Raw genomic sequence first — 13,435 nt, 5'->3', positions numbered from 1 at the left:
TCAGACGTGGGTCCCGTGCCTGCTAGTCCTAGAGACCCAAGCTACTCCTCACAGATGAGGCCAAACAAGGCCCCGTGCCTTGGGAATGCTTGTGGTCTCGTGCAGAAGGGATGTGACTTAGCTGTTCGGGCTGGACTGCCCCTTTTGGGGTGGAGCTAAGCCTGATTTGCATATGGTCTTTCCCCTTCTGTAATGGCTTGACAGGGGAAGAACGATGGTCTGGAGGGTTGCCCAGAGCAATGTCAGTGGTTAAGATTCTTTCTAAACCTTCCAGCCATCACCTTTTTGTTTTTGCTTTGTCACCCCGAGTGGGTCGGGTATGCCCATACGTGGGTTATGTGCCTGCCAGGCCTAGAGACCCAAGCTGCTCCTCAACAAGGCCGAAACATGTTTGGGGATGCTTGTGGTCTCGTGCAGAAGGGATGTGACCTAGCATTTCTGGCTGGACTGCCCCTTTTGGGGTTGGACCAAGCCTGATTTGCATATGGTCTTCCCCTTCTGTAATGGCTTGGAAGGCAAAGAACGATGGCCTGGAGGGTTGCCCAGAGCAATGCCAGTGGTTAAGATTCCTTCTAAACCTTCCTGCCATCACCTTTTTGTTTATGCTCCGGCAGCATCCATCCCGGAGAGTTGACCAGCCTACCTTCAAAGGTCTGTTGTATGTATTTTACCCAGCCTCCCTCAAGGACCCCGTTAATATCTCTAACAGCTGGCTGTCTGCCAATGACAGTTTTCCAAAATTCAGTCTTATTCTTAGTAAAAGCTGCCAGTACCAGCTCACGCCATCTCAGACACCCCATGTCGTACCTGTGCCTCTTCAGTCATTTCCCATAGTTTTGTGTGGCCCTTTTAACCTTGTCACTATGATCTACAGGTTGAGTCTCAATCTGTGCTATTTCCCGTAACTCTCCCCTTAACCTCCTCTTCCTATCCCTGATTACCGTGTCATAGTGATGCCAATGGGGGTTCTTAAGCCCTATGGCCATCCGACTCATGAATTGAGGCTACCTCATGGCACAGCTGGGGATCTTAAGCAAGTGGGTTTCAAACAAGGATATGGCCTGCTTACCTTTTGCCACCAGCAGCTTTTCAGCCTCAGTTAAAAAAGAGCCCAAAATTGTTCTTGCTGCTGTTATTGCTTTATGTAGGTTTAGGTCATTCCATGAGATCCGGTTCAAGGCAGGGTTAATGCTTAACAAACAGGTCGATCTCAGGCCAGGAGTTAGTCGTCTGCAGCCTCAGATTTATCAAAATGGGATAGTGGTCACTCTCCGAGCACTGATAGATGCATATGTTCTCTACAATGGTGGGATGTTTGGCAGTAAACATGTAAACTAGAATACTGCTGCCCCCTATTCTCGCCCTTGTGAAGTTTGTGGGATTATCCGAGTGGTGGGCACCGTTGATATGGCAGAAAAGCCATATGAGGCCAATAAACAGGTGCAGCTCATCCCCCATTCGTTTACCCTATCCAAACCCCCTGCTGCGCCGGCGGCTTCAGTCAACTTACATAGCCTGATATCTGCCCCAATGGCAGGTGGATCCTGGTGTTGACATCTCCACATAGCAAGACCGGACCTTTGTAATTCATATCCCCTAATATGGCCTCACTTCCCTTAGCATGGTCGAAACCTCCCCTGCATAAGGTGGGACGTGCACATTTATATAGAACAATTCTTGGGGACCAGGTAAGCCCATCTGTTGGGGTAGAGTCACTTTGGCCATAAGAATGTTCGCCGAATGTAAAGGTACTTCCACCATTCCCATTTGGTTCTTAACACCTAAGGCAAGGCCCCCTTTGGGACGTCCTCTAGGGCCCTGGATCCATCCACCACCAACGGTTCTGTTAACCAGGTCGCCTGGAGCAAAACAACAGTTAGCCCATCTATGTAATTAAACAGCTCATCCTCCAGGAAAAGGTGGGTGTGTGCCCAGGTGTTACAACTCAGCAACAAATGGTGGGTTGGGTCCGTGGTTAGGAGTGAGCAGCCCCCCACACCTCCGCCAAGGCCGCCAATCAAGCCCAGTGAGACTTGTCACCCATATCAGCCGAGCGCCTTTGCGTCAGTTGGGCCAGAGTCGTGGTGGGGGCTGCAGAGACCTGTGCCACCTTGGCAACCTCTCTGGGTGTCCCCGACACCATCTGCTTCCCCCCACCAGTGTTTATGTGTTTGTGATTAGTGAAGCCCTCCAAGTTGATAGTAGAGAAATCATAACCTCGTTTTAACCCTTTTACAATGATGCCTGAAAAATGTTCTTAGTGAGCATCTTCAGAGACTGGCTATTCTGTGTCTGCTCTCTTTCCCCGATCCGGGGGGTTGCCTTTGACCTTGCTTTTTTTTAAAGGTAGCTTGCAAACAGAGAATGGCACATCATTATCACATCATTAAATCATTGTTTTAAATTTATTTTAGGGGAATGAGATCTGACCAATTGCGATTTTATGCTTTTTCGGAGACCCCTCCGATCAAGCAACGAAACCCGCCTGGAACTCAAACCATACCATAAGAAAAAGCTTGGAGGCACCTCCTTCTACCACTTAGCCACAAAAACCTGGAACAACATCCCAAAAGAAATAAGGAACACTGAAGATCACCTTAAATTCAGGAAATCACTAAAAACCTGGCTCTGCATCACCACAGACTAAACCAGTAAACCAAAACTGGAAAGGATGGCTAAACCAAAAAGACACGGACATCCCGGACCTGAGAGAGTAACGCCCAGGGCACCTGGACGGGTGACACCGGCTAGACAGGAACACAGGCGATACGCACGGAGACTGAGTCAACTACCCAGACAATCCAACCAACACTTTCGCCCGCCCCTTAATTAACTACCGCCAAGTACCATATGGGTGTGGAATTATCAAGATATTGGCAATCACCCCACTACCTGAGAGGTTGTCATTGGCAGGTGAAATGGCCACAGAAGTATTAATTGAAGATAAGGGGAGCTATGAGAGAGCATGTTAGAGGCAGGGGCTAGAGGAGTAAGGAACCTGTATGCCAGTCAGACCCAGATCAGGACAGAGCCACAACAGGGGAGACTACGCAAGCCGGCGCTTCAATTCAGGATAGAGATGCAAACTAACCAACCCTACTAACAATTTCCCTTTCTGCATACACCTCTCAAACTCCAAACCAAACACAACCAAAACCTACAGCACAACAAACCGCACAAACTTCACTACACTACAACAACAAAACAGAAACTCACATAGCTTTTCACAACAGTACACAACGACTACCAGCCGCAAACACCCCAGGCCCAGCCAACGGACCCACCGGGCTGAGGCCGCCAACAGCACATCACTGCTCTTGTGCACTTTTCCTGCTTCCTCCCACTAACTCAACCTCCCCTCCTGTTTCAGAGCCGCCAGAGCGCCAAGGGACCACTCCGGTGGTGATAGTGCGCGGTACAAATGTCCTTTAACATTAACATTGACATATTTGTCAGTTTATTCTATGATATATTATTTTATGTTTAATGTGTTGTTTGATGGATCTTTGTAATCCGAAAAAACCGATTTGACTGACTGTCTGACATCCACTTCTTACAAGATTGAGGGGTCAAAAAAATCAACATACGCTTCTGCAAACCTATCAGTGATAGCTGAACACACATGAGGAAAATGATGACAAATTCCTGTTCTAATCTGTGACCAGGTTGCACTGACATTTCACTGAACAGCACAGACACCTAGGCTAATGCACCCACCAGCGGGTGAGAGCCAGGAGCCCAAACAGTGAAAGCAGGTAGAGTAATACTGGGTACCTGAGCAAAGAAGTCCTTGTGGCTGCGGGTGGCGTGGTGGTACCGCTTGACGAGCAAGGCTCTGAACTGCTGATGGACAAGATCCGAATCCTTCAGCTGCCGGGAACCTTTGCCATCACTGCCAGCAGCTGGTCCTGGAGGGAGGTCTTCTGCAGCACACTTTTCAGAAGCCTTTGGAGGAGTGGCCTTTGGCGCATTTTCATTGTCAGCACCTGAATACAACAAGGGCAAGATTACGATGAGAAGGGAAATGAATGGCCACCATACAAATGACTTTAGACCATATGAAGTGAGCAGTGGAGGAAAATGCAGAACCACTAACACCAGGAGGATTATGTGGGAGTTCACACTTATGGGGGTGGCCTGGTTGAGAGCGATATGTCAAGATCGCCTGAAACGTGACTGACTCTGTGGCCCTAGCCCTAACGCCCTGCTGGAAAATTGACTGATTTCACTACAAGGTGTCAGCGGGGAGCAGGGGAGGCATCTCCTCTGCATTACACTTGAGATACTCTGATATGTGAGAACATGTGTGGATGGTATTTATAAAACACAAACTGGGATGGGACGCGACAGAGCGCTGTGCATAAGGGGAGCACACAAGGGTCACAGGTAGGAAGTGGCAGTAGCAGGAATTGGCGGGGAGCCCGGAGGCGGGCAGGGACAGTCCTAGGAGGCACGAGGCGTGGTGTGGTTAAATGTCTTACTAGTCAAACCGGCAAGGGCATATCTGTCCTTGGTTTCTCATCTGTGTATTAGAACTGTGAATAACCAGTGCCTCTTTATTCTGCTCAAAGGGGCACTCATTCTCTCTGTTATGTTATGTCCATTTCACTCTCCCACTTTCTTAATTTCTCTTTCTTTCTCTCTCTGGTCTTTCTTTTTCTTGCTCCATTCCTTCTTTCTCCTATATTCTTTGTTTCTTTGTTTCTTTTTCTATTTTTCTTTATTTCCCTTCTGTGTTGCCTTCTATCTTTCCTTTTCTCATCCTTTCTGAGTTGTCTTTATTTCTCTCACTCGTGCCCTGTGTTTCCCTTATTCCCTACGTCTTTCTTTCCATTGAAAGAAATAGAATGAATGAAAAATTGGGGGAAAAGGGAAGTAAGCAGAGGACTGAGGGAAACAATCATGAGGAGAAGGAGCAGAGAAGAGAACCTCAATCTTAGATTTGGGATGGAGCACATGAGAAGACATCCAATTTCACTGCTTCGCATCAACAATTACAGTGGTGGAGGCAGTGGGGTGGGGGCATCTAGAGGGGCATCTGCCCCCCTTTGCTCCTCCTTGGTGTTCAGTGCACCCTCAGTCTCCCGCTGGCACCCGATTATCCGCCCCACTGGCACCAAAAGCTGCCTCTGCCACTGGCAACAAAACAATTCCAAAAACACAGATCTAGTTGTCCTGAAAAGGAAAAGAATGAGAAGAGTATTTAAAAGTCGCCAGAACAGAAGTGGCAACAAAACCCAAATGAGAGAATAATAGAGGAAAGAGCAGTGGTGTGCATAGAGACTAATATGGGGCAAAGAACAGAACATTTTGGTGTGCTGAACTACAAAGACAGAGAAGAGGAGGAGTGGCCAGCCCAGGAAACAGAAAAGGACCAGTCAAAGAGATCAGAGGAAAACCAGGAAAGAGCTGAGACAGATAAACCAAGAAAAGATATAGAAGAACAAGAAATAGAAAGATCCACCGTCTATCGTGTCCAAAGCCAAAGACAAATCCAGAAGAGTAAAGGTAGGCGAGAAGGGCCGCTTCAGTGAAGTGGGCGGGGCGAAAACCGGACTGCAGTGGCAGCAAGAGACAGCTAGACTCAAGAGACACACAATTCTGAATAAGCAGCACATTGAAGAAGTTTCAAAAGAAAAAGCAGGTCCGAGATGGGACGCTATTTGAAAGCATTGAAAGGGTCAAATAAGGATTTCTTAAGCATTGGGGGATAGTTGCATGTTTAAAGGAAGAATGAAAGATACCAGTAGAGAATGAATAGCTGAAAAAAGAAGTTAGAAAGGAAAACATAGGGTATACCTGAGGGATGTAAGCTAAAGGATGACGGTTCAATGGGGCAGCTGTGAGGTTAGCATGCTGGAGCAACAGAGTGTGAGAATCTTCAGAAAGAGAGGCGAAGCTTGAAAAAGATGGGAGGTAACAGGAGGAGAATGTGGAGTAGGAGAAAGAGACAGCAATGAAAAAATGAAGATTGTTAATTTTTGAGGTAAACTAAAAAAGTGATGCCTGAAACATAAATAAAGTAGTGTAAAGTGGGGTCGGGAAGATCAGGTGCCAGTATTTAGTTATGACGGGAGAATAGACAACGAGGATGTGACGAAATACAAGAATGACAGATTGATAGTACAGATGCTTAGCACGAAATAGCTCAAGGCCCTGGGACGTGTGGCGAGAGGAGCGTGCAGCAAGACCAGAAGGACAAGGAGATTTCTCTGTCACCGTTCCAGGTTCAGCAAAGAGTTACAGGAAGAATGAAGACAAGGCACCAGAGAGGGTACACAAAAAGAAAGGTAGAAAGAGTCAATGGAGGGAAACCAGAACGGAGTCCGAATCAGTTAAAACGCTAAGAGCAGAAGGTAATGAATAGACATTATTAGAGAATGAGGAAACGTGAAAGCAGCAGAGGTCTCAAAGCAAAAAAACAGGAGGGAAGGGGGGAAGAAGAAAGAGGATTGTAAAAGAAGACAGAAACAGATGGCTAGCTGAGAGCAAGGGAAAAACAGAAATAGGAACATCAGAATGATGAGCAGCAAAAATGAGATCTAGAGAAGGATGGGAAATTAAGATGAAAAGTTAAAGGAATCAGAATCACTCATAGGAAGAAAGGAACAAGAAGCAGAGTAGAGTGAAGACGAAGATTAAAGCCGTCTAATAGAAAGATTGGGGAATCAAAAGACGAAGAGCCAACAGAGAATCGATATCATCAACGAAACACAGAAGGGAGCTGGGAGAGCAATTAGAAAGGCAAGGCTATTAGGTCTGGTAAAAGAATAAAAATAATGCTTGACAGAAGAGGCGATCTTCAGGGAGGGAGGGGAATGGATCCATGATGGATGGGAAAGTGTAGCAATCCCTCCGCTGGTGCAGGACTTTCAAGGAAAGGGAGAAAAAGCACTTTGAGAGTTAGGGAGAGTAGCAGGGGTAGAAGTATTAAAAGGAGTGATCCACGTCTCAGTCAGAGAAAGAAATCTGACATTAAGAGGAAGGACGAGGTTGACAATAGATCAAGTCTAATTACAGAGAGAACTAGCATTCCAAAGAGTTATTAAGACTGAGGGAGAAAAAGAAGAAATAATAGGAAGATAAATGAGATAATCAAGATTGCAAGAATGAGAAAAAGAAGGACGGCTTTGAGAGGACAAAGGAAGAACAGGGATGGGATGGGTCATGGAGTATGAGAAAATACTAAAAAGGGGAGACAGCAGCAGACGCAGAAAGGGGCAGCAGGAGCAAGGAACCGTAATGTAAACCGAGCTGGGTATGAAGTAGCAGTAACAGCCAGCTGGTGAAAAAGCAAAATACACAACAAGACCCCTAACGAGATCACCATGTGTGTGGGGCCCCAAAAAGAAAAGTGGAAACTGGCGGCGTTATGATGGTAGCCCAGAGATTTGGAGACTGGTGGCAGCATCAAAGTGAGCACGCATGGAGGCAAACAACATGCAGTGGGTGCAGGTATCAAAGTATTCAAGTGAGGCACGAGCAAGGTGTCCAAAGTTCCAAAACAAACATTGAAAGCTAGGGGGACACAGTCACGCAGGTGGGCAGGGAAATACAGCCCTAGGACAAGGGAACCCAGAAGCAAGGTAGACTCAGAAATAGTCACTCGGATAGTCACACAGATGGTAGCAGAGTACTGTGAAGACATAAGTGAAGAGTCATCAGCTGGAGAAGCAGTCAGGAGGCCAGAGATGGAACACGCAGAGAGTAATTCAAGAGAGAAAGGGGAGGAGGAGCAGGAGTGGACCCACTTGTTGTGCTGATTTAAAATCAGGAGGGAATAGAGCGTAGAAGCGAAGATGAAAACGCCAGTTTGATCAGTCAGAGAAATATTGGCGAAAAGGCCACGCTGGAGGCACTGAGTGGGAGACACCCTACCAAAGGCTTCAGCGTATAAAATGCTCATAAATAGGCCCTGCATGAACACCAGTGGAAGTCCAGAAGAGAGAGCTTGAGGTCACAGATGCAGAGCACAGGGCTCAAATCTCCAGAACAAAAGGGGAGGTGAAAACCAGTAGCACAGTGGCCAAGGTCGGCCCCCAGGTAAGAGAAGACACAGCTGACAAAGAGCTAGCTGCAGGAGGGCTTGGATCTGGGCTTGAACCGGGGACAGATGTTTGGGTCAGAGTGCATGTGTGGCAGTATAAGGCAGAGCAGCAGAAAACAGGCTAACCACACCGTGGCCATCGTTTATGCAGATAAGCCCATCACTGGTTAGCTGTAGTAGTTGAGGACAGGTAGGGTGCCACTAATCCATTCTATGCATTTGCCCTGCAATGTGGAACCAGTGTGGTGACCAAGGCCGGAGCAGGATGAATCTGGCCATAGTGTGTTTGCAGGTTCTCCTTTATCAAACATGGTCAAATGAGGCCAGAGCAGAACGGCAATGGCTGCAGTCACAGGCTTCCATAACCAAATATCCAGGGCAAAAGCTGCAGGCTTATGGAAAAGCATAAGGACACCCGAGAGAGGAGCGGCAGGCGAGCCAAAGTAGGGGCCTCGGTGCTTTCAGTCGCTTTTGCCACAGTCATGATCCCTGTTGCACCTGACAGAATGTTGTTCGAAATAATGATTGACGTACTCGAAAACATTTTTTCCCGGAGGTCACTAAATGTATCACTGAGTCCAGAACCACTGTGAACTGCTTGACTATTATGTCAATACAACCAAGGACATTGGACGATTCCATGTCATTTCAACGAAGTAAATTACTTTGATGCAATTTACTTCATTGACATTACTTTGAAAAAATACTTTAATTTTTTCTGTGGGGTTCCCCCCAAGCCTCTTTTCCTCTTCACTTACATTTCCACCTCAAACCCCTGCCCAGCCTCCTTTTACCCCTTACACCATAATCATGTGTTTTCGAAGTAATTTCCACAAAGTCAATTACATCAAAGTAATTTGCTTTGTGGAAACCACGGGATACCCATTTGACGCACAGACACGCTTGGCTTTTTGCTGCTTAACGAACAACTTCTAAAATAATGTGTTGCTATTCTCTGTCCATGTTAAAAATGTTGCGGTTTTAAAATGAAGACCCGTTATCAAAGGCGAAGAAATTGCAGGAGTGGAGCTAAGATTGTGGATTGCAGCAGGATCTTGAATCAAGACTTTGGAATCAAGAGCATCTCACGTGGTCCACCTCAGGGACGCAGGCGAGAACCTTTGCTGGGTGGTTGTTGCACAAATCACTACTCCCCAAATGTTCAAAATACGGGAAATGTAGCAGTGGGGACAAAGCCTAGCCAAGGCCTGCAGATGCATTCCCCAATCCTAAATCCCGACTGTAATCAGACTATGAAGCAGGTTTTGTGGTTACAATCACAATAACAAAATCAACATGTATGTATGCACTTTTAAACATGTGGAATTCAGATGTGTTCATGCTTTAATAAGAGATGTCTCCATTCCCCAACTTGCTGCTCCTACGGAAAGGGAAAGTTAGTACAACACACATTACTGGACTGTCTTAATCAACCAAACAGTGTAGTTGATTGAGTGCCTTAGCCTTGAAATAACAATTCCCTGTGGTGTTGCTGCAGTTGCCTCCATGAGTATTTCCATCCTGCATTGCACCCACTGGGATCATACTCTGACTTCACTCGGTGTAGAGAAATGGGCAAGTCACAATAGCAGATGACTGAGGTGGTACAAATGCAGAATGCTCCGATAAACCAAATCATTCCTACCAAATCAAGCCTGCTTGCTCTATCCAGGGGCCCCCTCTGCCGAGGCATTCTTCATCACGATCTCAGGCAGACTACAAGCAAAGCTGACGAAGTCTAAATATGTTCTAGAGCAGTAAACTACAGTGAACAGGCAACATTCGGGATGGGTAAACCTTGGCAGATTGGGTTTGGAATTACAGAATTCCTCTGGATGGAAGCTTAGCTTTCATGCATTTACTCTGGTATTCATTGGGAGGAATCCTCCTATATTGATGCACATCAACTATATGGAAAGTATTTTATAGTAATTAGCATTTCTTTAATTAACTGAAATGTTTCCAAACCGGTTTACCCATCCGCAGTTGACCTGCGTTACCTTTATTTTGATCAATGTTGACAACGGTAGCTGTGTTATCCCCCAGGCTCGTTCGCAACTTCCTCTGTTCTAGCATCCACTCCTCTGTGATTTGGGTTACAACAAAACACAACGCGAATGAAGACACATGACAAGCCAGACATTGAAAGTGACATGAGAAGAAGGACATTAAAGTGGCTCCCCACCACACCCACAGAATGGGACATGTTCATCTCCAGCCCCCGCCCTGCCTGACTGATCTCATGCAGAGCATGCTGGTCACTCTCTGTGATCTGCTCCACTGTTTTCCCCAGTGCCATCTCATGGTCCACTGTTTACATGGCGGCTTCCTAGTTTTTACTCGGATGCAGATTTTGATACCTACAACTCCTTCTACCTGTGCCCATTTTCAGGGGTGAAATCCCAAATACACGGCCATGTTGGGGGAGGGATGGCTGGTTTATCATTGGAAATGAGTGCTTCTATTGCACATTTCAGTGGGTGGTTTCCCACATGTTTACATATCAACTTCTATCTTTATCAATGCTCTCTGGAATTCTCAAGGGATCGTCAATAAAGTTACTTATACTGTGGCCTCTTCTAGGGTTCTACAAGAGGGGTGAGTAGGCACCAGCGCTGTTTTCATATGAAGGTTTTGAATTAGGAAAGTAGATCCTAGGGAGCACTCAAGAAAACCAAACGTGACACCGTTGTATGTGAGTACATCTAAAATATAGACTGAAGTAGGGAAACCTCAGAGCTGTGTGCCTGCTCATTCTTGGTGCTTCCTGACACCTACATTCTGTAGGCTTTTTACCCAGCACTCCGCGCTTGAACATTCAGAGGATGGACATTTCCGTCCTTTGCGACAGATATGCCCTGATGATGGATGTATTTCGGAAATACATGGGCCTGCATTTTCATGTCTGCTGCTGAGATACTGTTTGTTCAAGAATAATAAAAGACATGCAATTACAAGATTACACATTACCGGTTTTACTTGATTTGAATACCCAAAGAACCCTTCAGAGATGGTTGTCTCATAGATCGAGCACACAGCAATGACGTTTTCCTATGTCAGTCTTCATTTTAGTTCTTCTAGGTTCTGCCATAAATGTACTTCAAAATCTGATCTCTTCACCTGAAAACGCAATCCCTTGGCCTCAATGGTGCCTGGATCTCTGCGTTTGATGCTGCTTTGCCTGCTGCCGATAACTCATTGCTGTCTTCTTTTCCCTATACCGTTCGGGCTGCATGCATTCATTCTCTCACCTTCCTTAAAATCGCTGTGCGAATTTCTGTAATCCCCTTCTCTGGGCGGGTCCTTCCGGTTCTAATAAATCTACCCCTGCGTCCATCATCTTGCTATGCTTTTGTGATCATCATGATCTCTAATCCTGTATTCATCTGTGCCACTTTCTTTTACAGCGAATTTAATGCCCACACCTTCACTGCACAAACATGTCTTCTCATGCCTCCTAGCTGTTCCCCAGTTATTCAGACTTCCCAAATGACATCTCATGTACCCCATATCCTGGTGTTAACATCTCCTTTACCTTTCTTTCTTCTCATGTCACCTTAATTTGAGCTTCTCTCGCCTTGATTCGTACGTACTCTCATCCATGAATTCTCCTCACTATGCACAGCTTGTTTCCATCCTATGGCTTCCACTTGTTTGCTCCGTCCACCACTGCATGCTCTGTCCTCACCACCACGTCTTTCCTCTTGCCTATCGTCCCCGGCTGTTTAAAGCATCAACAATGTGCCCACCCGGACTATCACTTCTATCCTTGATGTGTTTGATTCACTTACCTCCTATACACCCTCTTGAATCTCCTGCAACCCCCAAATGTAGGCCGATGCCACCCTCACTTCTCTGACCTAGTGATTCACAGCCGCCTCTCTCTCTCTCTCTCTCTCTCCCTTCCTCTCTCTCTCTCTCTCTCTCTCTCTCTCTCTCTCTCTCTCTCTCTCTATCTTTATCACTCGCACTCTCTCTCTATCTCTGTCTCTCTCTCTCTCTCACACCCCAATAACCACACAGCTTGAACCCTTTCCAGCAAGCCATACTACTTCATTGTACTATTGAAAGGGAATATAGAACTTCCAAAATAGGCTTTCAGAGAGAGATGGGAGGGCAAACTGTAGGACCTTGGTTCCAATAAATGTGCAAAACAAAAAAACTATCTGCACACATGGTGTGCCATTTACCTGGATTTCCTGTCCCGGCCCCAGAATCCGCAGTTACCTTCAGGAAAACCTGTGAGTAAAGAATCTCAGTCTCAGTTACATTTACTTGCATGCATAGATACAGAGAAAATGATTGCACATCAGGAAAAGCCAGGGTCATCCTAAATTGCTATGATTTATGATTGCATGCCCCACTAAATCTCCTTCCCGCTCTGTCCCGACAACAATGTGAGTCTCTTGTGCCTATCCAAGGCCTGCCCCTTCTGATGTGATGTGCTACATGTTGTGTCCCCTCTCGTGGTAACACCACCTACTCCAACTAGTCCTGCCATTTTTCTATGCAGCCATAGTGAACCATCTTCCTAAAACACATCCTCTTCCCATCTGTGCTCTGTGCAGTTTTTGTTCAAAACTCTTTTTGCTCTACAAACACATACAAATAAGAGAGTGTAATGTATTTCCTATGCTTTCTGTGAGTAAAGGCGCCCTTTGGGACTTACTAGGCACTCCATGCAGCAGTTCACTGTGGCAGCCATAGTCGGATCACCCATGCTCCTTTCGCAGCTACCCATGCTGTACTGAATTGAAAGAACTACACGCAATGTAACTCTTGGGGGTGAATAGGTGCTGTGCATGGCACACCAACCTTCTTTTGGGCTGCTGCTGCCACACAATAAGAGCCAGATTAGAGTTCCATGATGCAGAGCCACGCTGCACATCTCTTGCTTTGATTACTCGCGCTGCACCATGGAACTCTGGGCCACAGAACCCCTGCCTGGCTTTGAGAGGATAGAAGGTTGTCCGCCTTTTGGACAATCGGCAGTTGTACACCTTGACACTCTTAATACCCTCCCGACCCCATAAGGTCCCACAATGGAGCCATTGGGATAACTTCTCAATGACCCCGACATCTCACTCCACCAATATGAGGATGATATCCAGTTGCACCTAAACGTCACTGGTACCCAGGCCATCGAATGCCTCGGTGATGTCCTTGCCTCCATCTAAGCCTGGATGACAAGCACATACCTGAAGCTCAATCCCACAAAGATGGAACTTGTGTTCTACTCAGCTCCTCATCTAAGAAGGATAGCATTCTAAAATGGCTAAACAACATGCAAGTTGACAGTAGCACCCTGCACCTGGCCCCAAGTAACTCAGGTTCAATATAAACAGCACTCTCTCCTTCCAACAATACATCAACAAAAAAGGCCCAAAC

General features: G+C 46.4%; 1 protein-coding gene across 2 annotated transcripts in view; it reads right to left on the bottom strand.

The window, feature by feature from the left end:
- ABCA4 (ATP binding cassette subfamily A member 4) overlaps positions 1-13,435 on the bottom strand; it is a 1,737,150-nt gene that overhangs the window by 423,371 nt on the left and 1,300,344 nt on the right. The window contains exons 28-30 of one of the 2 annotated variants that reach the window (XM_069641222.1): positions 12,238-12,286; positions 10,048-10,131; positions 3,775-3,986 (exon numbers count right to left, since the gene is read on the bottom strand). In XM_069641222.1, coding sequence (XP_069497323.1) covers positions 3,775-3,986; positions 10,048-10,131; positions 12,238-12,286 — 345 coding nt within the window. The remainder of the gene's footprint in view (positions 1-3,774; positions 3,987-10,047; positions 10,132-12,237; positions 12,287-13,435) is intronic. The other variant, XM_069641223.1, reaches the window with a different exon arrangement.

Source organism: Ambystoma mexicanum, chromosome 1q (assembly GCF_040938575.1).
Source record: "Ambystoma mexicanum isolate Mex_15411 chromosome 1q, UKY_AmexF1_1, whole genome shotgun sequence".
NCBI lineage: Eukaryota > Metazoa > Chordata > Amphibia > Caudata > Ambystomatidae > Ambystoma > Ambystoma mexicanum.
Note: the sequence above shows the minus strand (reverse complement) of the source record. Positions and strands in the feature narration are given on the sequence as shown.